Source organism: Phoca vitulina, unplaced genomic scaffold, assembly GCF_004348235.1.
Source record: "Phoca vitulina isolate PV1807 unplaced genomic scaffold, GSC_HSeal_1.0 scaffold18, whole genome shotgun sequence".
Classification (NCBI taxonomy): Eukaryota; Metazoa; Chordata; class Mammalia; order Carnivora; family Phocidae; genus Phoca; species Phoca vitulina.
This window is the reverse complement of record NW_022589721.1, coordinates 13,265,517-13,290,714: the sequence shown is the minus strand read 5'-3', so window position 1 is coordinate 13,290,714 and position 25,198 is coordinate 13,265,517. Positions and strand designations below refer to the sequence as shown.

At 38.4% G+C, this 25,198-nt stretch overlaps 1 protein-coding gene across 2 annotated transcripts in view; it reads left to right on the top strand.

Annotated features, from left to right (window-relative positions):
- The window catches only part of RAD21 (RAD21 cohesin complex component), a 28,459-nt gene extending 13,520 nt beyond the window's left edge, over positions 1 to 14,939 (top strand). For both annotated transcript variants that reach the window (XM_032416040.1, XM_032416041.1), the window contains exons 4-14: positions 724 to 823; positions 2,526 to 2,632; positions 3,515 to 3,721; positions 4,177 to 4,302; positions 4,632 to 4,754; positions 6,470 to 6,693; positions 8,060 to 8,219; positions 8,650 to 8,798; positions 10,690 to 10,839; positions 12,504 to 12,587; positions 13,220 to 14,939. In XM_032416040.1, coding sequence (XP_032271931.1) covers positions 724 to 823; positions 2,526 to 2,632; positions 3,515 to 3,721; positions 4,177 to 4,302; positions 4,632 to 4,754; positions 6,470 to 6,693; positions 8,060 to 8,219; positions 8,650 to 8,798; positions 10,690 to 10,839; positions 12,504 to 12,587; positions 13,220 to 13,411 — 1,622 coding nt within the window. In that variant the 3' untranslated portion in view covers positions 13,412 to 14,939. The remainder of the gene's footprint in view (positions 1 to 723; positions 824 to 2,525; positions 2,633 to 3,514; positions 3,722 to 4,176; positions 4,303 to 4,631; positions 4,755 to 6,469; positions 6,694 to 8,059; positions 8,220 to 8,649; positions 8,799 to 10,689; positions 10,840 to 12,503; positions 12,588 to 13,219) is intronic.
- The last annotated feature ends 10,259 nt before the right edge of the window (positions 14,940 to 25,198 follow it).

Below are 25,198 nucleotides of genomic sequence, written 5' to 3'. Positions count from 1 at the left end.
TCTTAACTATAGAGAACAAACTGAGGTTTGCTGGATGGGAGGTGGGGGCGGGGGGTAGGCTAAGTGGGTGATGGGTATTAAAGTGGGCACTTGTTAGATATAAGTGTTATATGTAAGTGGTGAATCACTAAATTCTACTCCTAAAACTAATATTACTATTAACTAACTGGAATTTAAATAAAAACTTAAAACAAAAACCAAAGATGTTTAGGCAGAGGCTGTGATACTTGAATGATTTCTAACATGTGGATACTAATTGCATTTTGCTTAAATAGCCATGCTTTTTATTTTTGTCTTTTAAAGCAATGCATTTTTAGTATAGACGACTTGAAGACTATAGAGAAATAATTAAAACAGTGTAATCCCACTTACCCTAAAATAACTAACTCCTCTTTTAACATTTAGGGTGCTCCTTTGCCATTGTTTCTCTTACAAATTTCATGTTTATTGAGAAAACTCTTACTAATATTTATTTGTTGATATGTCCTTTTAAAGACCATCACCTTAATGCATAGGTAGTGCTTTGACTGTTTTTGGAAAGCAAATAGTTTGGCTTATGATGATAGAAAAACAAAAGTACTTGTACTTCTGTGGTACTTTGCATATATTATCAATCTTTCTAGACTATAATCCTGAGAAATTATACTGACTTTACCTTCCTTTGGTCTCTAGATAATCTGTGGTATAACCGTTAGGCCTTCAAGCTTACCATTTCTTTTCCAGGTGTTGTTGACCTGCCTGAGGAAAATCGAGAAGCTGCTTACAATGCTATTACCTTACCTGAAGAATTTCATGACTTTGATCAGCCCCTGCCTGACTTAGAGTATGTCCCTCTTAATTGTTGACTTGGTCTGCAAATAACGTTACTGGCACCAAACATACAATTTTCCTTGGAATATTTTGTCATCAAGTTAATGTGAGGTTAAAATGCATATACTTTCAATTAGGATAGTGTATAAATGTGAAACATATAACCAAGAATTGTTTCTTCTGTAAGAAAGTTGTATAGATACCAACTTTAACAAAGCTAAGATAGGAGAATTCTGATGTGATTAGGCCAAAGCTTGTGTAAACTAAACGGTTTTCCAGGTGTATGCTTTACATAATGGTATCAGTGAACATGAACTATTGCTTCATGATTTTTCTTTGGAGGTATATATTAAAGTCATCTACTGGTTATCATCTTTGCCACGCTATACTCAGCCACAATTTGTTTTTGTTTTTTTTCTGTTTTAATAAACATATGAACTAACTCTTTAAAGAGCAAGAAAAGGTCATTGTCATAACACACATTTAAGAAGGGAAAGTTTTACAGAGATGCTATAGCAGAATACTATAGTATGTTTCCCTTTTCTCAAGTCTTCAAAATTCAGCTGTCTTTACCATGACAGGGAATGTGCCTGTAACTTCCTGGGTGATTTAGTAGCACAACTGACAACCAAGAAACCCTCTACACCAAGCCCCATTTTTTGAGACAAACTTCTCTGCTTCTTAAAATGATCTATGACTCCTATTTATGATTTATTTTGATATGTGTGTGTGTGTTAATGTAGGTGCTATCTAGCTGCTTTCCTTTATTTTTTCCTCTTCTAATGTATTTTTAAAAAGTTTTCATTGTGGAAATTTAACCGCTAAAAAGTAGAAGGATTAGTATTAGGAACCCCATGTACTGATCAACCGGTTTCTTTAATTATGAATACGTTGCCAGTTTTATTTCATATGTATTTCCCCGACTCACCTTCCAACCCCCACTGGATTATTATAAAGAACAGATCTCTCACTTCCTCTGTAAATACTCAGTATCTCTTTTGAGGTAAGGAATTTTCTAAATCTATCCATAATAACATCCCACGTTTAAAATAAGTTATAATAATTCCTTAATGCAATATTCAATCAGCATTCAAATGTCCCCAGTTGACACATAGGCCTTTTTTTCTTCAGTTTGTTTAAGTTAGGGTCTCTCCAAATTCTCCAGACTGCATTTGGTTGATATGTCTCAGAAGCCTTTCATGCTTTTACTTGCCATTTGTTTCCTGAATAAACCTGGTCATTTGTTTTGAAGTATTCACATTCTGAATTTGGCCAATGATAATTCTATGTTGTTGCTTAATATTACATGTCTTTTATTTAATATTTTTAAACGATATGAGAGATTAATTTGTTAGAGGAAGAAACAGTCTCAGAAAAGCTGGGTAACTTCAGAGTTCATACCACGACCCTGATGAAAACCCATACCTCCCTAGACCGTTCAATTTCAAGTTTTTCCTCTGTATATTACCTAGGTAGTGATTCCAGCATATTCTGTTTTGCTTGCTGGTTATTGATGGTTTTTAAATCTAAATACAAACTAAATTCCAAATCATTGTTCAGATTCTTAAATTGTATTTAGTGTCAAATATTAAGTCTTATAAACCATGGTGACTTTTGTATGTATCTTTTTTCCTTGTAGAGAGAATTAGGATTTTCTTTCCCTTATACATTGCAGTGAGACTTGAGACTAAAATGTATTTGAAATTCTTTTAAAGTGACATCGATGTGGCCCAGCAGTTCAGCCTGAACCAGAGTAGAGTGGAAGAAATAACCATGAGAGAAGAAGTTGGGAACATCAGTATTCTACAAGAAAATGATTTTGGTAATAGAGAAACAAATCACTAGCCACTAGCTAATAATGTTAGAATTATGTTGCGGCACAACTAGCAAGTTGAAAAAGAAAACCCAGACATGTTACATTCATGATGACAGAAGGACAAAATTTCATCTCCTGCTTTTTCATCAAGAAAAGAATTTTCCTTCCTACCAGTATATTAAGCATCAATCATTTCCGTTTATGCATCAAACTTGAGTTCATTCTTTGCCTATTCCTGCTTCCCGTACAGTGATAGAACCTATATATGAATCTGTGTGAAAAGTCCCAACACTGAAGTAATGCCCATTTTTAAACTAATCACTTGGGAATAATTTAATTATGTACCTATTACTTTTTTTTTTTTTTTTGTGAGAGAGTGAGCTAGCATGAGGTGGGGCCGGTTTGGGGGCGGTACAGAGGGAGAGGGAGAAGCAGAATCCCTGTTGATTACACAGGGCCGATCCCAGGACTGGGATCACGACCTGAGCCAAAGGCAGATGCTTAACCAACTGAGCCACCCAGGCACCCCATCTACTATTCTTGAATAGTGTTTAAAACAGGTGTCCAAATTCTTTTCTTGATGAAAACATATTATAACAAAGTTTTAAGTCTGAATGTTTATGCAACCTAATCTATAGACATATTTAAATTTACTTAACATATTTAGGATAACCTAAATTTGGGTCCTATGTTTGAATGTGCTAGTCATGCTCAGAATCAGTTTATGAAATATAGATGCTATAGGTTTAAAGTTGAAACTGGATGTTTTAATACTCAAAGGTTAATAAGGTTTCAGTTAGCAAATGTGACATTCCAATTATAATCATTAGCTGTTTTCTTTTATAACAGTGATGTTTGTAACTTTTTTCAACTAATAAATTTGTTCAGGTGACTTTGGAATGGATGATCGTGAGATCATGAGAGAAGGAAGTGCTTTTGAGGATGATGACATGTTAGTGAGCACTAGCGCTTCTAACCTCCTGTTAGAGCCTGAACAGAGCACCAGCAATCTGAATGAGAAAATTAATCATTTAGAATATGAAGACCAATATAAAGATGACAATTTTGGAGAAGGAAATGATGGTGGTATATTAGGTAGGTGACAAAAGAAGGTGGTTATTCTAACATTTCTTTGTTCATTTGCGGGGTTTTAAAGCAGTCGCTAATTCTGGGTCGTAAGCAACTCGTTAGGTAGACGTGTGGATTGTGACTAGTTGATTTCATTCAGGGTCGCAAACTATAGCCTAAAAATGTTATAACAATATCTGATTTTGTTAAAGGTGCTTGTCTCAGAGTTTTAAGTTTTACTAGTTCTTAAACTGCTCTATGTGTTTGATACCTTAGTAGTAAATGTTTTAAATGGAGATGTGAACTGGAAAATGGAGTTTTTTTCCTATACCGTTATACTTTTGTATGCTACCTTGAAGAGAAACAGATGCAAGTCAGATACAGATTTTTAAATTTGGTTCATTTTAATGTATTTATTTTCCCAGTGATTGGCAATTCTTTTAGCATTTCAAGTTGTAACTAAATTATGTTCCCTATTTCAGATGACAAACTTATAAGTAATAATGATGGTGGTATCTTTGATGACCCCCCGGCCCTGTCAGAGGCAGGTGTGATGTTGCCAGAACAGCCTGCACATGATGATATGGACGAGGATGAGAACGTATCAAGTAAGCATTTCCTGCTTGGTGTCATGGGCATGACTGTATGCAGCTAAAAAGGTATTTGATGTCGAAGACCACAAACTAAAAGTTCCAGCTTTTAATGAATTACAAATCTCCTTAAAAACAGTGCTTATTGTTCTGATTCTCTTACATGATTAACCCTGCACCCCTCCCCTTTTTTAGCTGCCCCTCTGGAGGGCCTCCTTCATAACTGGAAGTGTTTGGTATTGGTACCAGTGGGTTTCTTTCAATTCTCAAAGGGATTTTTTTTTCCCCATTTGTAGGAGATGTATTAAATACCCATGCCTTTTATGACCAAATTTCTGTTTTTATAGTGGGTGGGCCTGATAGTCCTGATTCAGTGGATCCTGTTGAACCAATGCCAACTATGACTGATCAGACAACACTTGTTCCAAATGAAGAAGAAGCCTTTGCTTTGGAACCTATTGATATCACTGGTGAGCAAACAGACTTTTGACTTAGAAAAATTCAGAACATAAGGTCTTAATTCTGGCTCTTCTTCTCTATTCTGTTACTCTTGTTTTAGATAGATAGCTAAGCTTCTTTCTTCTTTGTCAGTCTTGTATTATAGAATCTTCAGTTATAATCTAAGTATCTTAGAGAATACCTATAGAAGTTGCTCTGAAATATAAAAGTATAGAACTGAGTTTTTTGCTAACCTGTATCTTAGTCTTTTGGGGTTCCCAAAATGATAACAAGTCACATGTATAACAATTAGAAAACATTGCAAAGCATTTTACAGTGAAGTACAGATTGTTTCAAAGTTCTAGATTTTGTATAATAGTTGGGCTACAATCTGGGAAACCCTAAGAATTTTTTTTTTTAAACTGGAAATGTCATAGATTCTAAAATCAGTGTTGTATTTCTTTTAGACATAGCAAAACATACTGGGGGTGCTGCTTCTCAGTAAAGGAAGCAAGTTAAGATATGTAATTTGGATGTGAAACTAAAATTTCTAGATGGTTTATGGGTATACTTGTATTTCAGTTACACTTGAAATCAGAGTGTAATTCAATATATAGGTATTACTTTTAAGTAGAACAAGAGTAACTTATTTAGGTTTTCTCCTAGAATTTGATCACCAAAAATTGTGACTTGGGCTTCTCACTTACAAAGAGTGTTTGCTAGGCACCTACTCTGTTTAGAAACTAAAAATGTAACAATGAACAAGTCTTTATCCTCCTGGAACTTAAGTACTAATTAGTTGAGCATGGGTGAGTAAAATATGTACTGTATTAGTGCCAGATATTACAGAGAACTGTAAATGAGGCAGGATGGTGGATGCATTGCACTGTTTAAAATAGGATGATCAGGCTTTGCCGGCTGTTTTAATAACTTTTGACTTTCAAAGAGAAGGAAGGGAACTTAGTAGCTGGAGGATAGGGGTTGGACAGAGCCTGTCACTGAATAACATCTTTACCTAAAATTTTATGCAGAAAAATCTTTGGGCATGTAACATTTCTGACAGGATGAAATCTTGAACTTATCTGTATCTTAAGAAATTGAGATAATGCTACCTACTTTGCAGTTTTAGTAAGGATTAGAAATGAATATACAATAAGTAACTAGGATGGAGTTCCAGGTCCATCTGACTGGGTGTGGACTTTTTTTTTTTTTTTTCCATTTAATCAATCTGTTTGTACAACTGCCATATATGAATTTTAACTTTTCCACTAAAAATAGTAATTGCAGCCATTTATGGAGAACTTAAGTATTTTACAGCTCCTAAAAGTGGTTGGCCATATTTGAAAAGAGGAAATAAAGAGATAAGATAAAGTTAACTTTTCTTAATGGTCACTAAGGTGTAATAGTAAGTCGTAAAACCCAGGACTTGAGCCTAATCTGAATCAAGGGTGAGATGTTTCATATTTACAGTACATGGGCAAAACATAATGGCTTTTGCATTACTTTACTCATTTTTGCCCAAAGTCTGTATATATTCATTAATTCAGATTTTTATTGAGCACCTATTGCATGCCAGCCTCTATTCTATGTGGAACTGCAGAAACATCTGTTAAAACGGACTCTGCCCTCTTGAGGCTTTTCTGCCAGGTATATAGAAAAGCAGGGATGCAATGAGACCAAGTCTGGTAGCTCTATGTTTCATGATGGCCTCACAGGAAAATGACCTTATTTTCTTCTATCATTCCAGTCAAAGAAACAAAAGCCAAGAGGAAGAGGAAGCTGATTGTTGACAGTGTCAAAGAGTTGGATAGTAAGACGATTAGAGCCCAACTTAGTGATTATTCTGATATTGTTACTACTTTGGATCTGGCACCACCCACCAAGAAATTAATGATGTGGAAAGAGACAGGGGGAGTGGAAAAACTCTTCTCCTTACCTGCTCAGCCTTTATGGAATAATAGACTACTGAAGGTAATATAGTTTGCAGAATTTTTTATCCTGTATATATTTGGCCATTTTTAAAAATTTTTGAAACCTTTGACCTTTTTTGATCAGATATTTTCAACTATATGGCACCTTTTTTTACTTAAGTCACAATATAGTGAACATAACCTGATCTGAAAGATCCTGCTGATACCTGTATTTCTCAAAGATGTAGAAGGAGGGATGCCTGGGTGGCTCAGTCAGTTAAGTGTCTGCCTTTGGCTCAGGTCATGATTCCAGGGTCCTGGGATCGAGTTCCACATCGGGCTCCCTACTCAGTGGGGAGTCTGCTTCTCCCTCTGCCTGCCACTCCCCCGGCTTGTGCTCTCACTCTGATAAAATTAAAAAAATATATATAGAAGGAATTTTTTCTATACTAAAAAGCCATTGAGGTTTTTAATACTAGTTCTCCCTTTTCATCCTCTTTATAATAAATTACTGTTCTTTTGCCTTAGTGTACACTGTGCTTCAAGTCTGCAGTCTTTAGATCTTGCTTTGTAGCTAAACCATGGAGTGGTTCTCCTTTTCCCACAATAAAGAATTCTCTGGCTTTATGAGAATTATTTTCACCCATAAGCCCTTTTCTGCTCATTTTAAGTTCCAAACTATTCCAAAACAAGGTTCTGAAGTGAAGAACTCAGAGTAAAGCAGTGCTATGAGACTGTTATTCTAAAGTTGAAATATGCATAGAACCAGTTGATTCTACTATAGATTTTACTATTTATCTGAAGAACAATCATATAATCATTTGGAAGAAAGTCCTTAAAATATTTCTTTGACTCACTGGTCTCATTATTAGAAATTTTCCTAAGGAAGTAATTCAAAATACGGAAAAAGCCAGTTCTGTGAGGATATTCATTACATTGTTTGCAATTAAACTAAAAAAAAATATTGAAAAATGGTTCCAATGTGATGTATACCCACATATATGCATGTATCTCCACTCAGTGGAATATTACAGTCATTAAAATTTGTGATAGTTAATAAGATTTCCATATTATTAAGTGAAAAAAACATGTAAAACTACCTGGTATGATTCCATTAGATACAGTTTTAAGTGTGTAAATATGAAAATAAACTGCAGGAAAATTTAAAATTTTAGTGTTATCTCCAAGTTACAAGACTGGATAATTTCATTTGACTTTTAAAATTGCTGCACTTAAAATCAAATATCCTATATTTAAAAATATATTAAGATGTAATGAAGTGTGGATCTAACATTAAGTAGAAATCACGCTGAATTATATATACACTGATTACAACTGTATGAAAACGTACTTAATGGAAAATAGAAATGTCAGTGGTAAATTTTTAATGTGATTTATAATTGAGATTTTTCTTTTTTTTTTTATAGCTCTTTACCCGCTGTCTTACACCGCTAGTACCAGAAGATCTTAGAAAAAGGAGGAAAGGAGGAGAGGCTGATAATTTGGATGAATTCCTCAAAGAATTTGAAAATCCAGAGGTTCCCAGAGAGGATCAGCAGCAGCAGCACCAGCAGCGTGATGTTATCGGTGTGTTCTGTTGTAATAGTTCCTTGATGAAGTTTACATGCACATTTGGTTTAAGATTTACCTGTATATTGCCAGAGTAAGAGAAATCAGGAACAAAGGAGTATACTCAAATTTTTGGACAGGGAAATACATTTGATTGGTTTGTTAAATAGGAAGCTTTCTGTTTTTGTAACGGTTTAAAGTTTAGGACTGGCTGTGAGTAATCTTCTGCTAAGAGGGTTATCCTGCATTAGATTTACAGGTGGTAGAATTTTGCCCTTTCCCATCTTTATGTGTATTGTTACTGAGTAATCTTTGCAGAGGTAAAATTTTTATTTGGACTTCCTCGTTAGAGAAAGTACTTTTGTCTTAATGCATTGTATTAAAGTAAATTCTGAAATATTGTTAAAGACTGTATAATTCACATCTCCTCTTCTATGACCAATTGCAGATGAGCCCATTTTGGAAGAGCCAAGCCGCCTCCAGGAGTCAGTGATGGAGACCAGCAGAACAAACTTGGATGAGTCAGCCATGCCTCCACCACCTCCTCAGGGAGTCAAGCGAAAAGCAGGACAAATTGACCCAGAGCCTGTGATCCCTGTAAGTAAGCACATCAGTTGTCAAGGAGCCCTTTTGAAATATTTTGGTTGAGGAAAAAAATGACAAGGAATAGGTCCAGAGAAAGAATTGGCAGCCAAGGATGTGAACACAGGTGAGCACTAAGTGAGAGAAAATATTCCAGTTTCAGCCTTCCTGACTCTTCTTAAGGTAGTCTTGTTTCAGAGTGGCCTAATGTGACCATCCTTGGCTAATGTGGAATCTTTGACTCTAAACTTGGTTCCAGTTTAGTTCAGGGTGAATCTGACAATTCTAGATTAAAGATGAAAAACAATATAAGGAACCTGGTAAATTCTTCAAGTATGTCATGAGTAAAGTGCACACAGACTGTCAAACTTCTTAACACCTCGTTCCTTAAATTTCGGTTTTCTTTGTCAGCAAGATTGAACATTTTTTCTCCAGTTTTAATGAGATATTATTGACATACAACATCATACTAGTTTACGGTATTGTGGAATCATTTCACAACACGTATGTGTATAACATCTGTCACCTACATAATTACATTTTTTTTCTTGTCCTGAGAACTTTTAAGATCTACTCTTAGCAACTTTCAAGTATATGATATAGTATTAACTATAATCACCATACTGTGTATTAGATCCCTAGAACTTATAAGTGGAAATATCTTTCTAACCCCTAGTACTACCGTTGCACTCTGCTTTTATGAGTTGCGTTTTTTAGATTCTACATACAAGTGAGATCATATATATTTGTCTTCCTCTTACTTCACTTAGTATAATGCCTTCCAAGTCTATCCATGTGGTCCCACTTGCTTATTTTTTGCTTTTAAAAATTGCCTTTGCTGTCAAATCCAAAAATCATTGCCAATACCTATTTTGAGGAGCTTAGCTGTCCTATGTTTTCTTCTTGTAGTTTATGGTTTCAGGTCTTACATTCAAGTCTTTAATCCATTTTTGGTTTCTGTTCATGTATGGTGTAAGATAGTGGTCCAGTTTTCCCAGAACCATTATTGAAATAAGATTTCCCCATTGCATGGGTTGACTCCTCAGCTCTCTATTCTGTTGCAGGTTCCTGCAACATGAGACAGTTTTAGGCTACCTTACTAAATAATCAGAATATACTCGTCAAATTGCGTAAAAAAAAAAAAAAATCGGGCCTCTTCATGCAGGCACTCTACCATTAAGTTCATTTAGGGTAGGAGAACCAAACTGTAAAGGAAGTAAGGTCTAGTGTAAGGCTTCCCAGTCTTAAATTTCTAGAATAAATTAACCTTGGACTTTTGGTTCAGCCTCCATCAAGAAGTACTGGCAGAAGATTCCTCTGGAATCTTAAGAACTATTTTTCTGTGCCCTCTGGTGGTGGAGTTGTCCAAAATAGCATCTTTCTGTATGAGCTCAGGAATGGGGGTGGGGACGGGTAAGAAGTGGGTTACTCTAGTACTATGGTCCTGGAAGAAGTTGTTTTTAACATTCTCAGCTGTTATTCAAGAGATAGACTCAGAAAAATGGTCTCCTCATTCCTATTATTTGCTGCCATAAGAGCTCCTAGGCTCTTATTTAGAGCCCAAGCTTAGTTGTAATAGCCTTAAGACAATTTCATGCAGTAACAGTTGACAGTACAAGCTATTTAATGTTAATAAATGCATTGCATTAGTGGGCAGTTCTGTTTTGTGTGGTTTTTCCTAAAATGCTACTACAGAAAGTTTTGGGGTTTATTTTCCTGTTCATAGTTTTTCTTGTGATTTACAAATTTCTCACATAGACTTTATAACTATTTGGTTCCTAAAAAGTATAAGGACAAAACACTTTTGTTAATTTCTTCTGTTAAAGCTTTGTAAGAACAAGATATAATCAACTTTTGATTGTGGGGAATGGCAGTATGACCCCAGTATTTCTTCTCTTGCTTTAAGCCCCAGCAGGTAGAGCAGGTGGAAATACCCCCTGTAGAGCTGCCCCCTGAGGAGCCTCCAAATATCTGTCAGTTAATTCCGGAGTTAGAACTTCTACCAGAGAAAGAGAAGGAGAAAGAGAAGGAGAAAGAAGATGATGAAGAGGAGGAGGTAAGGAAACACTGGCAAAGAGACTTCATGAATAAATCCCATCCCAGATTTAGTACAGATCTTCAGCCTGCTCTCTTAGTGGAGCCAAGGTAACTGATATTGAGCATAACAGTGATGAAAAATGTTCAAACAGAAACAAAATTTAACCAAATTCTTAATTTAGATCATTGTTAACATCAAATTTTATGCTGTGCTTTAACTCATTGGCTCCCTTGTGGGCTTTTGAAGGACATAGGACCGACCGCCCTTTCACTGATTTCTTGGTTGACTTCTAAATTGATTGTAGCTAGTTTTATTATCTTGTGGCCAATTTTTACTGCTTTTAGCATCTGCCTCTGGTATGACATCTCTGTGGCCTGGAAATCTGATAACCTTTGTCCATTGGTAGGAGGTTTGTTTTCATTAACTGGGGTGAGATGTGACTTGGCTAAAATAGATTGAGTAAAGGTTTGAATGGCTTTTATTTTTTGGAAAAGTAAAGGCACTTTAGCAATGGATTTCCTTTTCGGGGCCCTTATTTGGCTGTTCAAGGTCTTCCCCCCCCCCCCCTTTTCTGGATCTTTGTTTAAATGTAAAATAAAAACCTTGAAATATCTTCTAGGAAGCAATGAAGCTTTTTAAAATTCTTCTAAGGCTAAAGGTTAGGGACTGGGTACATACAGTAAATTACAAATACAAATGGATACTAATGAAAATGTCAACTATAGATTTTACAACCATTTAGTGCTGGAGTGCTATGGTTTTTTAAAGTCAAAATTCAGCCCCAGAGCTACTCTAGTCTAAGGTATGCCGTTATCTCAGACTTAGTGTTGAATCAGTATTTAAAATTGTGCTATTATGTATGAAGTCCTTACAACTCCTGGCTCTTTGAAGCATGGTATGTAGTTCCAGCATAGCATGGAAGCATCTCAGCTGTTGCTCTATGCCAACTTCAAGAGTTTAGAAAGTCATTTAGAAGGCAAGTCCTGTAGGGAGCTGGGCAGCTCAAGTAAAATCAAGTATTATGGATTATAGCCCATTTCTTAAAAAAAAAAAAAAAATTTATTTACTTGACAGAGAGGTGGGGGGAGCAACAGAGGGAGGGAGCCCGAGTGGGGCTTGATCCCACATGACCTGAGCCAAAGGCAGGCATGCTTAATTGTGCCATCCACACCCCATTTCTCTTAAAACACTGTATAGACCAGTACTACTTACTCATCTGCTAATCTGTGCTCTTTGGTACTGGTTCACAATGAGATTGGGATCTGCCAGAATGTAAATGACCTAGAAAATCATGCTACTGAAAAAATACATTCAGTTGAAATAAGCAGTGTGCCTAATGGCATAGTTGATTTATATCCAACACAACTGTCTTAACAGGGGCCAATCAGTAACCAGTCTCACCAGCCAGCAGTAGTCCAGGGGCCATGTGGTGTAGACCACATCCTTAATAGACCAGTATAGAATCATATATTCAGCCAAATGTTTACTTGCAGATACGGAAGACTTTCTTCTGTAATTTAAGAAAGACAAGCTTCAAAGTTCATACTAAGCGCTAAGAGATTTATAATTTTCTGTTACTCAGAATACACAATTTAAATTAAAACTTTCAGGACATAAGGAAATAGTTCATTTTGCAGTAGACCACTTTTGTCAGCTTTTTTGTGTGTTGGGGCCATTTTCAGGATGAAGATGCTTCCGGAGGTGATCAGGATCAAGAAGAAAGAAGATGGAACAAAAGGACTCAGCAGATGCTTCATGGGCTTCAGGTAGGTACACCAGTCCTGACTGAGACTTGAGCAAAGACTTGGCATTGCTCCCTTAAAAAAATAGCAACAGGCTCGGACCGGAAAGCCTACTTTTCTAGCACTATGTATTTTAATACATAAATTGTTAGGCCCAGAGTAAGCCTGGAGAGCATCCAGGTGAACACTTCCCTATAGTTACGCTGCAAAGGGAAGCTGGGGTGGTGGTTTATAGAACGCCTTTCTGTGTCTACATCTTCTTGGTTTTCATTGAACATATTTAATGTGTTGAACCATTAAATTTGTTGAGTCAGATACAGATGAGATATTTTGAGCATCTGTGAAATACCAGGCAAGTTGCTCAAGGTTTCCCAAAATAGAGTCAAAGGATAGTTGGATTTTAAAAATAAGTTGAAATTTTAGGGACTGTATATGTTCAGTTTTACTATTGTATCACATTTGTTGGAAGGACTTTTGATTTTAGATATACCATAATATACTTTGCCCCATTACCTTCACTCAGACTCTTCAAAAAAGTCCACTCCCAGCAGAATATACAGTATACTTTTTCTGGTACCCAAAATTGGCACCCTTTTTAAATTACCACTTTACTGTGAGATTACTTTGATTTAATTCTTCCTTTGGTTTTATTTCAGCGAGCTCTTGCTAAAACTGGAGCTGAATCCATCAGTTTGCTTGAGTTATGTCGAAACACAAACAGAAAGCAAGCTGCAGCAAAGTTCTACAGCTTCTTGGTTCTTAAAAAGCAACAAGCTATTGAGCTGACGCAGGAAGAACCATACAGTGACATCATTGCAACACCTGGACCAAGGTTCCACATTATTTGAGCAGCTAGAAGCATTATAGCTAGTGTTCATTTCACTAGTGTATACAAATTGCCCCCATGTGTAGGGCACACAAAACCCTTTGAGAAAATTTAGATTTTTGTCTGTACAAAGTCTGCCTTTTTCTTCATTTTTTTTTCCCCCAGTATTTTATCAATTTCATCTTTAAGGGAAATTGCTTCAGTGGGTGTGTTTGTGTTCTGATGGAGAAAACAAGCACACCCAAGGACCCAGAAGATCATTTTAACAGTTCAGAACAGATGTGTGCAATATTGGCGCATGTAATGAAAGTCAGGATTTTTATCTTAGTTCTCCCTCACCACATTGGAAAGGAAAACCTGTCAGGAAAAAAAAAAAATGCCTGACGATTTAATTAAAAACGATGCTGTGAGCCTTTGAGAGAAAGAAGTTGTCTTTTCCCACTAGTAACACTGGCAGTCTTGTTAACGGCTGTGTTTGGGGATGGGGCCTAAAACAGATGTCCTCTTGAGATACTATTTTAAAGTGTAATTCTGTAATGACCAAGAGGGTGTGTGAAACTGTGCTGTAACTCAACCCCTTCAGCTACAAAATGATAGGACTTGGTTTAAAGTGTTCTTTTGTAAGTCATTCCATTTGAAACTTTTTAATGAACCTGACTATCCTAAAATCTGTTGTTTTAGTGAGGCTCTAAAATGAGCAGAAGTAGACTTTTTAGAGTAGAATATAAAAACGTTTATAACTTTCCAGAAGCTCTAAATCAAAGTTTTAAAAAGATGTTTGGATATATTTGAGTACTCAGATCATGAAAATAGAAATTGCTATGCCAACTAAAAGGACAGACTGATGGGAAATTACACACCTGGTTGACTTAACCCTTAAGCAGACAGTGCTGTTAATAACTAATGGCTTCTCTGGTATTTATTATAAGTGTTAGTACTGATATTTTCCCAATGCTGCACACTCCTGTGTTTGGAACTTTATTTTAATGGCTTTGCAACAGAAATCCTATATCCGGTTTCCTATAATTTAAGAAAAGCATCCAAATAAAGGCTTTATTATTAACAGACCAGATAGCACCAGAAATTATGTGACTGTTATGATTATCAGAACATGTCTTAACTTTTTAGGGCAAAATTACTCACACTGAAAGTTCTAGCTTAAGTGTTGGCACTTTTGTGGAAAAAAAAATCACTTTTGAAACTCAGACTTCAGTGTATACCCAGTAATTTTAAATTATGTGAAATGTTTTAAATTAGTGAACTCGTAATTACTGTTTTGATGATTCAGTTTCTTGAGAATGGTAAGTGTATAAAAATTGCTATTGCAGCTTTATTTTCAATATGTGCCTGTAAACCATGGATTTTTCTCCCTTTGTAAAAAGTCATTTGTAGATAATTGAATGTTTGATTATAGAAAGGTCATTAGTTTCTTGTTAACACATTTTGTTAGTCTGGTTTTGTTGCTTACCGGGTTTAATATTGTTCTTGAAAATAGTTGATGCTATGTTATGTATAACTTTTCTAATAAAAGTTGTGGTATAAGCTGTAAATTTTGGAGTACTGATTAGCTGTTTGATGATGTTCCCCCAGGAAAATGTTAATTAGGCCTCATCTGTTGTTTGCCTTATTTAGAATAATTGTCCATACAAATAGTAGATGAATTGTTAAAAAAAAAAAAAAAAAAAAAAAAGACTAGTGTGTCTTTAAAAGAAGAGCCATGTGATCTGAAACTTTGATAGTATGTTCTAATACACATCATCAACGTTACAGATCTAAGATTAAAATGGAAGTAACAAATGGAAGTAACAAATAGCTTGTCCTGAGGAATCTGGGGGGCACAGATCTATCCCTGTAACTGCTGAGTACCTACAAATTGTGACATGCCTGTCAGTGTACGCTAGTGGGCGTGTACTGGAGATTTCCTGGGTCCATCGGAGAAGCCTGCTGCAAGCCAGAGCAGTCAGTAACATGGAGTGTACCTTCCTGTGCATTCGAGCCTTATCCTGCTCCCAGCCGTGAGCTTTAAGACACTTAAGACTCTATGCTTAGGATACAGCAAGGCTTCTGGGATGCCTGGGTGGCTCAGTAGGTTAAGCGTCTGCCTTCGGCTCAGGTCATGATCCCAGTTGTCCTGGGATCAAGTCCCGTACTGGGCTTCTTGCTCAGCGGGGAGCATGCTTTTCCCTCTGCCTGCTGCTCCCCCCTGCTTGTGCTCTCTCTCTCTGCTAAATAAAATCTTTGAAAAATGATAGAGCAGGGGCACCTGGGTGGCTCAGATGGTTAAGTGTCTGCCTTCGGCTCAGGTCATGATCCCAGGGTCCCGGGATCGAGTCCCGCATCGGGCTTCCTGCTAGGCGGGGAGCCTGCTTCTCCCTCTGCCTCTGCCTGTCTGTCTCTCTGACTCTCATGAATAAATAAAATATTAAAAAAAAAAAATGATAGAGCAAGGCTTCAACCATCAATAGCTTAATGCTGTTTGTAATAGGAAAACCAGTGTTTACTAAGCACCAGTTATACTCAAACCCAAAGATTCTTTGAGGCCCACCCACCTATGGTAAAACAGGGAGAAACTATAATCTAATATGAAAGTGATAGGAGCCCAGAATAGAGCATGCCAAAGTATCTAGGGAGTAGTCCAGAAAAGATTCTCAGAAGATGGAAAATAACTTCGATTCATGGTCCAAGATGGCAATGTAGAGAGATCCTGAACTCACCTCCTTCAGGAACACCAAATCTATACCTACTTTCAGGATAATTCCTCCTGAAGAACTGAGGGCTGACTAAACACCTGCACAACAAGAGAGACCATACATGGAAGCAGGAGATGGACACAAGATAACGGAATCCCCACGTCATGATGCTGTGAACTGTGGTGGGGAGGGATAGTACTGAGGGACTGAGCAGATCTGCCCTGGGGCTCAGAAAAGGAGCCCTGGTTTAAAATGACAACTAGTATATAAAAGATCCAGCCCTAGAACCTTGCCAAATGATGGAAGAGGCTCTGGAACTCTCTCTAGGTCCCAGGGTACATTCCCCGTCCACCTTGATAGACAGGAGAACGTTCCTGGCACTTTAGCCGGCCAGTTACCTCGGTGAGCCCTAGGAGCCTAGCCCATGCCAGTCCTGGATGTCCTGGATGTCCTGGAGCACAGAAAAAGCTGTAATTTCAGAGAAACTAGAAAATAAAAGCAGCAGCCCTAGAACTCCACTGAACAGCAGGGGAGTTGCTGGAACTCTCAAGTCAGGTTGGCAAGCACCATGGTTTACATTCCCCCAACACTGATAGGGTGGTTGGGAAGTAGGGTCTGGGTGCCCTAGCCAGCTTACACCTCAATGAGCCCGGGGCCCCCTAGTCCACACCAAACCCCCCCCCCCCCCACGCCATCCCACCAACACAGCCCAAGGGTAGCACACATCAGGACACTCCTGGTCATGACTTTGGCTGCAGACAGCTTGCTGGGGAACCCCCGGCACAGAGTACTCTGGGACCTCCCAGTTCACTCCAGCTGCCTCACCAGGTTGCCCCCCGTGCACAGCACCTCAGGAACCCCCAGCCCATACCCACCTTGATTCCAGCCACCCTGCCAGGGTGCCCCCTGTGCAGAACACCCCAGCCTCAGCTCCAGTGGCCCCACCATGGCACTCCCTGCACTGAGGATCCCAGGACACGCCAGCTTGCACCCACTTCAGCTTCAGCTGTCCTTCCAGGACATCCTCTGCACAGAGAGACCCAGGATCACCCTGGCTCATGCCCTCTTCAGCTATATCATGCCAGGGTGCCCCCTGTACAGAGGACCTTTAAGCCCCCTGGCCCATGCCTCACCTCAACTCCAGCCACACTGCAAAGGCACCCTCTGCACAGAGAACCCCGGAGAACTCTGGCTTCCACCCACTTGAGCTTCAGCTAGCCTGCCAATGTGCCCTTTGCACGTAGAGCCTTGGGCCCCTCAGCTAGTACCCACTTCAGCTTTAGCCGTCCTACCAGGGGCTCTTCTGTGCAGAGAGCTGAAACTCCCCGGCTTGAACACATTTAAGCTTCAGCTGTCCTGCCAGAGCATATACTAAGCAGAGTGCCTCAGGACCAGTCCAGCCCATGCCCACTTAAGCTCCAGCCATCCCCCCTAGGGCAGCCCCAGCACAGAGTGCCCCAAGACTCAGCCCACACCAGCCACAGCTCTAGCCCACCAGTGAAAGGCATCGGGCACTCACAGTCTACGGACGACCATACACAAGACCATTCTTTGAAGTTTAGGAGAACCGTTCCACTTAATTCACAGAAACAAACACAGAAAGTCAAGTAAAATGGAGAGACAGAGAAATATGGTTATCAGTTTTATGTTAATTGATCCCTTATTACTCAAAACAGCCTTTCCAATACTTCACTATATGGAACTTCGATCTCTAATGACAATTAGCAGAAAATTCTGCATCCTACTTTCTGAAATGCTGTGGCTATTCTGATGAAAAAAAGCCAGGCCTAACACTGCAGAAAGCCATCAATTACAAAAGGAAAAAAAAAGGGGGGGCAAAGAACTACAAAACATCCGGCTATTCTGATGAAAAAAAGCCAGGCCTAACACTGCAGAAAGCCATCAATTACAAAAGGAAAAAAAAAGGGGGGGCAAAGAACTACAAAACATCCGAGAATACCAATAAGTACATATGTATTATTACTTTACATGTAAATGGTCTAAATGTTCCATTCAAAAGACAGAGTGGAGAATGGATTTTAAAAAGGAGGACCCATCTATATTGTACCTACAAAAGACCCACTTTAGACCTAAAGACACATACAGACTGAAAGTGAAGGGATGAAAACAGATATTCCATACAGGTGAAAGCAAAAAAAAAAAAAAAGGCTAGGGTAGCAATACTTCTATCAGACAAAATACATTACATAATGATAAAGGGACCAATCCAACAGGAGGACATAGCAACAACTATCTATCCACCCAACATGGGAGAACCTAAATACATAAAGCAAGTTAACAGACATAAAGGGAGAAATTGACAGTAATACAATAATAGTACAGGATTTCAACACCCGATGTAACAATGGAGAGATTTTCCAGGCAGAAAATCAGTAAGGAAAAGGTCTTTGAGTGACACATTAGACCAAATGGACATAACATATATAAAGAACATTCCAGCCAAAAACAACACAAAATACATTCTTTTCAAGTGCACATGGGACATTCTCCTGGATAGATCATGTTAGGCCACAAAATAAGTCTCAATACATTTATATGTGAACCACACTAATGCCACCTTGGACAAATCTACCATGAGGACCTCTCTGTGACCAGAAATCTTAAATACAGCTCCCTCCACCCTGATTCTTTTGGTCTCACCACACCCAGATCAGGGCATAATGTCCTTGATCTGCTCTAGAGATATGACTGTGATACACATATATTCTTAAACATTCTCCAATGCAGTGTTTCCCCAGCATGTACTCCCAGACTCTAGGGCTGTTAAGGGAGGTGAGGTTACAGAGATCTACTTGTGTTGAAGCCATCAAAGACACGCTTCTGTCCGTAAGTCCCCTTAATAAACCATATTTCATCAACCTGGATTTGTCAGACTTCTTCAGTCTCCATCAGTCTTCATCTCCTTTAGCCTTTGGAGGTCATTTTGCATATATGTCCCTTTCATGGAACAGTTTAAGACTGAAATCCTATCATTCATCTTTTCCGATGACAACAGTATGAAACTAGAAATTGATTACAAGAAAAAAAACTGGAAAAAACACAAACACATGCCAGCTAAGCAAGGTGCTACTAAACAATAAGTTGGTCAACCAAGAAATCAAAGGGGAGACCAAAAAATACATGGAGACAAATGAGAATGAAAACACAACAGTCCAAAAGTTTGAGGATGCAGCAAAAGCAGTTCTAAGAGGAAAACTTACAGTAATACAGGTCTACCTCAAGAAACAAGAAAAATCTCAAAACAATTTAACCTTACACCTAAAGAAACTAGAAAAGCAAAGCCCAAGAAAGGAAATTATATAGATCAAAACAGAAGTAAATGAAATAGAGACTAAACAAACATCAGAAAAGATCTGTGAAACCAAGAGCTAATTTGAAAAGATAAAATTAATAGAGATAGGTACATCAAGAAAAAAAGAACACTAATAACTAAAATCAGAAATGAAGGAGAAGTAACAACCAACACCACAGAAGTACAAGGAATTGTAAAAGATTTTTATGAAAAATTATATGCCAACAAACTGGACAACCTAGAAGAAATGGATAAATTCATAGAAACATACAGTCTTCCAACTGAATGAGGAAGAAATAGAAAATCTGAACAGAATGATTCCTAGTAACAAATTGAATCAGTAGCCAAACTACCAACAAACAAAAGTCCAGGGCCAGACGAAGTCACAGGTGAATTCTACCAAACATTTAAAGAAGAGTTAGGGGTGACTGGGTGGCTCAGGTCATGATCCCAGGGTCCTGGGATCAAGCCCCGCATTGGGCTCCCTGCTCAGTGGGGAGCCTTCTTCTCCCTCCCCCTCTGCCTGCTGCTCCCCCTGCTGTGCTGTCTCTGTGTCAAATAAATATATCTTTTAAAAATAAAGAAGAGTTAATACCTATATTCCTCAAACTATTCCAGAAAAAAGAAGAGGAAGGAAAGCTTCCAAATACATCCTATGAGGCCAGCATTACCCTGATACCAAAACCAGACAAAGACAGTACATAAGTAGAAAACTACAATCTCCCTGATGAACAGAGATGCAAAAATCCTCAACAAAATATTAGCAAACCAAATTCAACAATACATTCAAAGGATCATTTGCTACGATCAAGTGGTATTTATTCCAAGGATGCAAGGATGGTTCAATATTCACAAATCAACCAACCTGACATACCATATTAACAAAATGAAGGATAAAAACCATATGATCATCTCAATAGATCCAAAAAAGCATTTGACAAAATTAAAAATCTGTTCATGATAAAAATTCTCAACAAAGTGTGTTTGGAGAGAACATACCTCAACATAATAAAGATCATATATGAAAAATCTACAGCTAACATCATACTCAATGGTAAAAAACAGAGCTTTCTAAGATCAGGAATAAGACAAGGATGTCCACTCTCACCACTTTTATTCAACATAGTACTGGAAGTCCTAGCTGCAGTAATCAGATAAGAAAAAGAAATAAAAGGCATCCAAATTGGTAAGGAAGAAGTAAAACTTGCACTATTTGCCAATGACATGATACTATATATAGAAAATCCTAGGGGCACCTGGGTGGCTCAGTCAGTTAACCATCTGCCTTCGGCTCAGGTCATGACCCTGGAGTCCTGGGATCGAGCCCCATGTTGGGCTCCCTGCTCAGGAGGAGAGTCTGCTTCTCCTTCTCCCTCTGCTCCTCCCCCTACTCATGCTTGCTGTCTCTCTCTCTCTCTCTCTCTCTCTCTCTCTCAAATAAATAAAATCTTTCAAGAAAGAAGGAAAGGAAAGAGGAAAAGAAAAGAAAAAAAAGAAAATCCTAAAGTGTCCACCAGAAATTATTAGGATGGACAGATGACTTTCTGTAAAACTGCAGGAAACAAACTAAATAGAGAAATCCGTTGCATGTCTATACACTAATAATGATGTCACAGAAAGAGAAATTAAGAAAACAAGCCCATTTACAATTGCACAATAAAGAATAAAACACCCAGGAATAAATTCAACCAAGGAGGAGACAGCCCTGTACTCTGAAAACCTGTAGAACGTTGACAAGAGAAATTGAGAATGACACAAACAAATGGAAAAATATTCTGTTCTAATGGACTGGAACAATATTGTTACAATGGATTAGAAGAATTAATATCATTACAATGTCTCTACTACCCAAGCAATCTACAGATTCAATGAATCCCTATCAAAATACCAATAGCATTTTTTCACAGAACTAAATCCTCAAATTTGTATGGAACCACAAAAGACCTTGAATACCCAAAGCAATCTTGAGAAAGAAGAACAAAACTAGAGATATCACTATTCCAGATTTCAAGATATGCAACAAAGCTGTAGTAATCAAAACAGTATGGTACTGGCACAAAAATAGACACATAGATCAACAGTACAGAGTAGTGAGCCCAGAAATAGCCCCACCATTATATGGTCAATTAATCTGGCAAGAGAGTCAAGAATATACAATGGGAAAAACATAGTCTCTTCAGTAAATGGTGCTAGGAAAACTGGACAGCTATATGCAAAAAATTGAAACTGGACCACTTTCTTACACTGTACACAGAAATAAACTCAAAATGGATAAAGACCTAAGTGTGAAACCTGAAACTATAAAACTCCTAGAAGAAAACGTAGGTGGTAATCTCTTTGACATCAGCTTTAGCAACATTTTTCTAGGTATGCCTCTTCAAGCAAGGGAAACAAAATTAAAAATAAACTATTGGCACTCCAACAAAATCAAAAACTTTTGCACAGCCAAGGAAACCATCAACACAATAAAAAGGCAACCTGCTAAATGGGAGAAGATATTTGTAAGTGACATATCCAGTAAAGGGTTAGTATCCAAACTATATAAAGAACTTACACAACTCAACACCAAAAAGCCCAAATAATCCAATTTAAAAATGGGCAAAGGACCTGAATATATATTTTCCAAAAAAGACATACAGATGGTCAACAGACAAATCACTCAGATGCTCATCATCACTAATCATTAGGGAAATGCAAATCACAACCACCATGAGATATCATCTCACACCTGTCAGAATGGCTTGAATCAAAAAGACAAGAAATAACAAGCATTGGCAAGGATGGAGAAGAAAGGGAACCCTCATGAATGTAAATTGGTACTGCCACTGTGGGGATGTAAATTGGTACTGCCACTGTGAAAAACAGTATGGAATTTCCTCAAAAAATTAAAAATTGAAATACCAAAGGAACCAGTAATTCCACTACTAGGTATTTACCCAAAGAAAATGAAAAGATTTATTCAAAAAGATATATGCACTCCCATGTTTATTGCAGTATTATTTACAATAGACACGATAAAGAAGCAACCCAAGTGTTCAATGATAAATGGATAAAGAAGATGTATTATAAATGTACAATAGAATATTTCTCAGCCATAAAAAAGAATGAGATCTTACTATTTGTGACAATATAGATGGAACTAGAGACTGTTAAGAGAAATAAGTCAGAGAAAGACAAATACCATATGATTTTACTTATATAAGGAATCTAAACAACACATGAATAAGCAAACAACCCTAAATACAGAGAACTGGTGGTTGCCAGAGGTGAGTAGGTAGGGATGTGGGTAAAAATGGGTGAAGGGGAGTGGGAGATATAAATTTCCAGTTATAGATTGAATTAATCATGGGGATAAAAGGTACAGCATAGGAAATATGGTCAATGGTATTATAATAGCATTACATGGTGATACATGATAGCTCCATCTGTGAGCATAACACGTAAACTTGTCAAATCGTTATGTGGTACACCTGAAACTAATGTAACATAATTTCTTATCTAATTCGATAAGAAAAAATTTAAAAATAATAAACATTTAAAAGATGGCTCAACATAGTAGGTAAAGTGAAATGGTTTGTTTTAGGTATAGCAGAACCACGAGTATTTGACATGGGACTAAAATGCCCAGGTGGAGACCTTGAGAGTAGAATCCTGTCTTGACTTCTGTCCTCAAGCTTAGAGCTACCAAAAGGGTACAGTTGAAAGACCAATGGCTCAGGGGTCTTGAAACCCAGCTTCTAAAATTAAGATAAAATGAAAATCACGTCCCTCTGTTTCCAAGAGTTGTAAAAACCTATGAGCTAATTAAAATCAATTTGAAAAGCCCCTAACCTTTATTGTGAAGGGGATACACTGACTTTGATTCAGGCCACGTGCTTGTGCGAAGTTCTTAATCTTTCTGATCATAGGGCAACTTGTGAGAGGACCATCTTCACTTGGAGAGATCACATGCATCTCAATTCACCTTTGGCATCTCCAATACCTGGTGATTCTTTTATTTCAATACATTCCTCTGTTATCACTACTTTATTTAAGACTTACAGAGATTACTGCAACAGCCTCCTTCATTCAAAAGTATGTAATGAATTCTATCAATTCTCAAAATGTTAAAATGCACATATAACTAGCACATGTGAAAGCTCTAGTTAGCTCATTAATAAGATAACCAGAAGAATAACAACTAAAATAGGAATTTTTAAAATGAGATTTTTTAATGTTGTCAGTGAAAAGGGGAATGCTGAAATAGGATAGTTGATTTGAATACAAAACTAGCTAATATTGACAGGGTGAAGCAAAAAACAGTTTTAAGATAGAGAGCCCTAATCAATTACGAATCAGTGCTGTCAAATATAAGCCCCCTTATGTGATTTTATTTTTTCTAGTAGTCACATTGAAAAGGTGAAGTTAAGAGGGGGCGGAGCAAGATGGCGGAGGAGTAGGAGACCTGGATTTCGTCTCCTCTCAGGAATTCAGCTGGATAGGGATCAAACCATTCTGAACACCTACAAACTCAACAGGAGATCAAAGAAAAGAAGAGCAACAACTCTCTGAACAGAAAAGCGACCACTTTCTGGAAGGTAGGACGTGCGGAGAAGTGAATCCGAGGCGATATTCGGGAGGATAGACGGCGGGGGAGGCGCCTCCGACGGCCGCTTCTGGCAAGTGATAGAGCCACGGAGCACAAAGTCGGAACTTTTAGAAGTCTGCTCCGCTGAGGGACGTCACTCTGGTGGCGAAGTGGGGGGTGGAACCCTCGCGGGACAGTGTGGTCTCAGGACCCTCGGGGTCACAGAAAGACCGGGGGTGCCTGAGTGCGGCAGAGCTCCCAGGTATCGGAGCAGGGAAGCCAGCTGCAGAGACGGAGCCCAGGCGCGGGCTCTCAGCTCGGGGTTGCCATAAACCGTGATCCGCGGCACAGTCGGGCCACTGCTCCTCCAGCAGGGACCCAACAAGCGGCAGATCCGGGGAGACTCACCTTCTTCCCCCGGGAGGAGAGGTGCGGGAGCGCACCGCGGGGGTCTGCTGGGTTTGGAGACTCCACCCGGGGTCGGGTACCAGATAGAAAGGCGCGGTCACAGGCCGGGTGAGCGCGGAGTGCGGCCGGAGACCGGGGAGACGGGAGTGACTGACGGCTTTTCTCTGGGGGCTCGCTGAGGAGCGGGACCCCGAGTTCTCGGCTCTGCCGGGGCAGAGACTGGGAGGCCGCCATTTTCACTCTCCGCCTCCAAAGCTGTACGGAAAGCTTGCAGGGAACAAAAGCTCCCGAGAGCAAACCCGAGCAGATTACTTAGCCCGGACCGGCAAGGGCGGGGCAATTCTGCCTCCGGCAAAGACATTTGGGAACCACGGCAACAGGCCCCTCCCCCAGAAGATCAGCGAGAACAGCCAGCCAAGACCAAGTTTACCGATCAATGAGAACGGCAGAACTCCAGCGCTAGGGGAACACTGCACATAGAATTCATGGCTTTTTTACCATGATTCTTTAGTCTTTCAAAGTTAATTATTTTTTTTAACTGTCTTTTTTTCTTTTTTCCTTTTTTCTTTTTTTTTGAATTTTTCTTTTTCCCTTTTTCAACCAACATCTTATCAATCCCTTTTTTAAAAAAAAAATTTTTATTTTTCATTTTTAAAGTCATATTCTATCCCTTCATAGTAGTTACCTGTATTTTTGGCATATATATATAAGTTGTTCTCTCTTTAAAATCTTGAGATAGTTTCTTCTAACAGATCAAAATATACTCTAAATCTCTAGTGTATGGTTTTTTTCTACTCCCCTGCCTGATCACATTCTCTCCCTTTTTTCTTT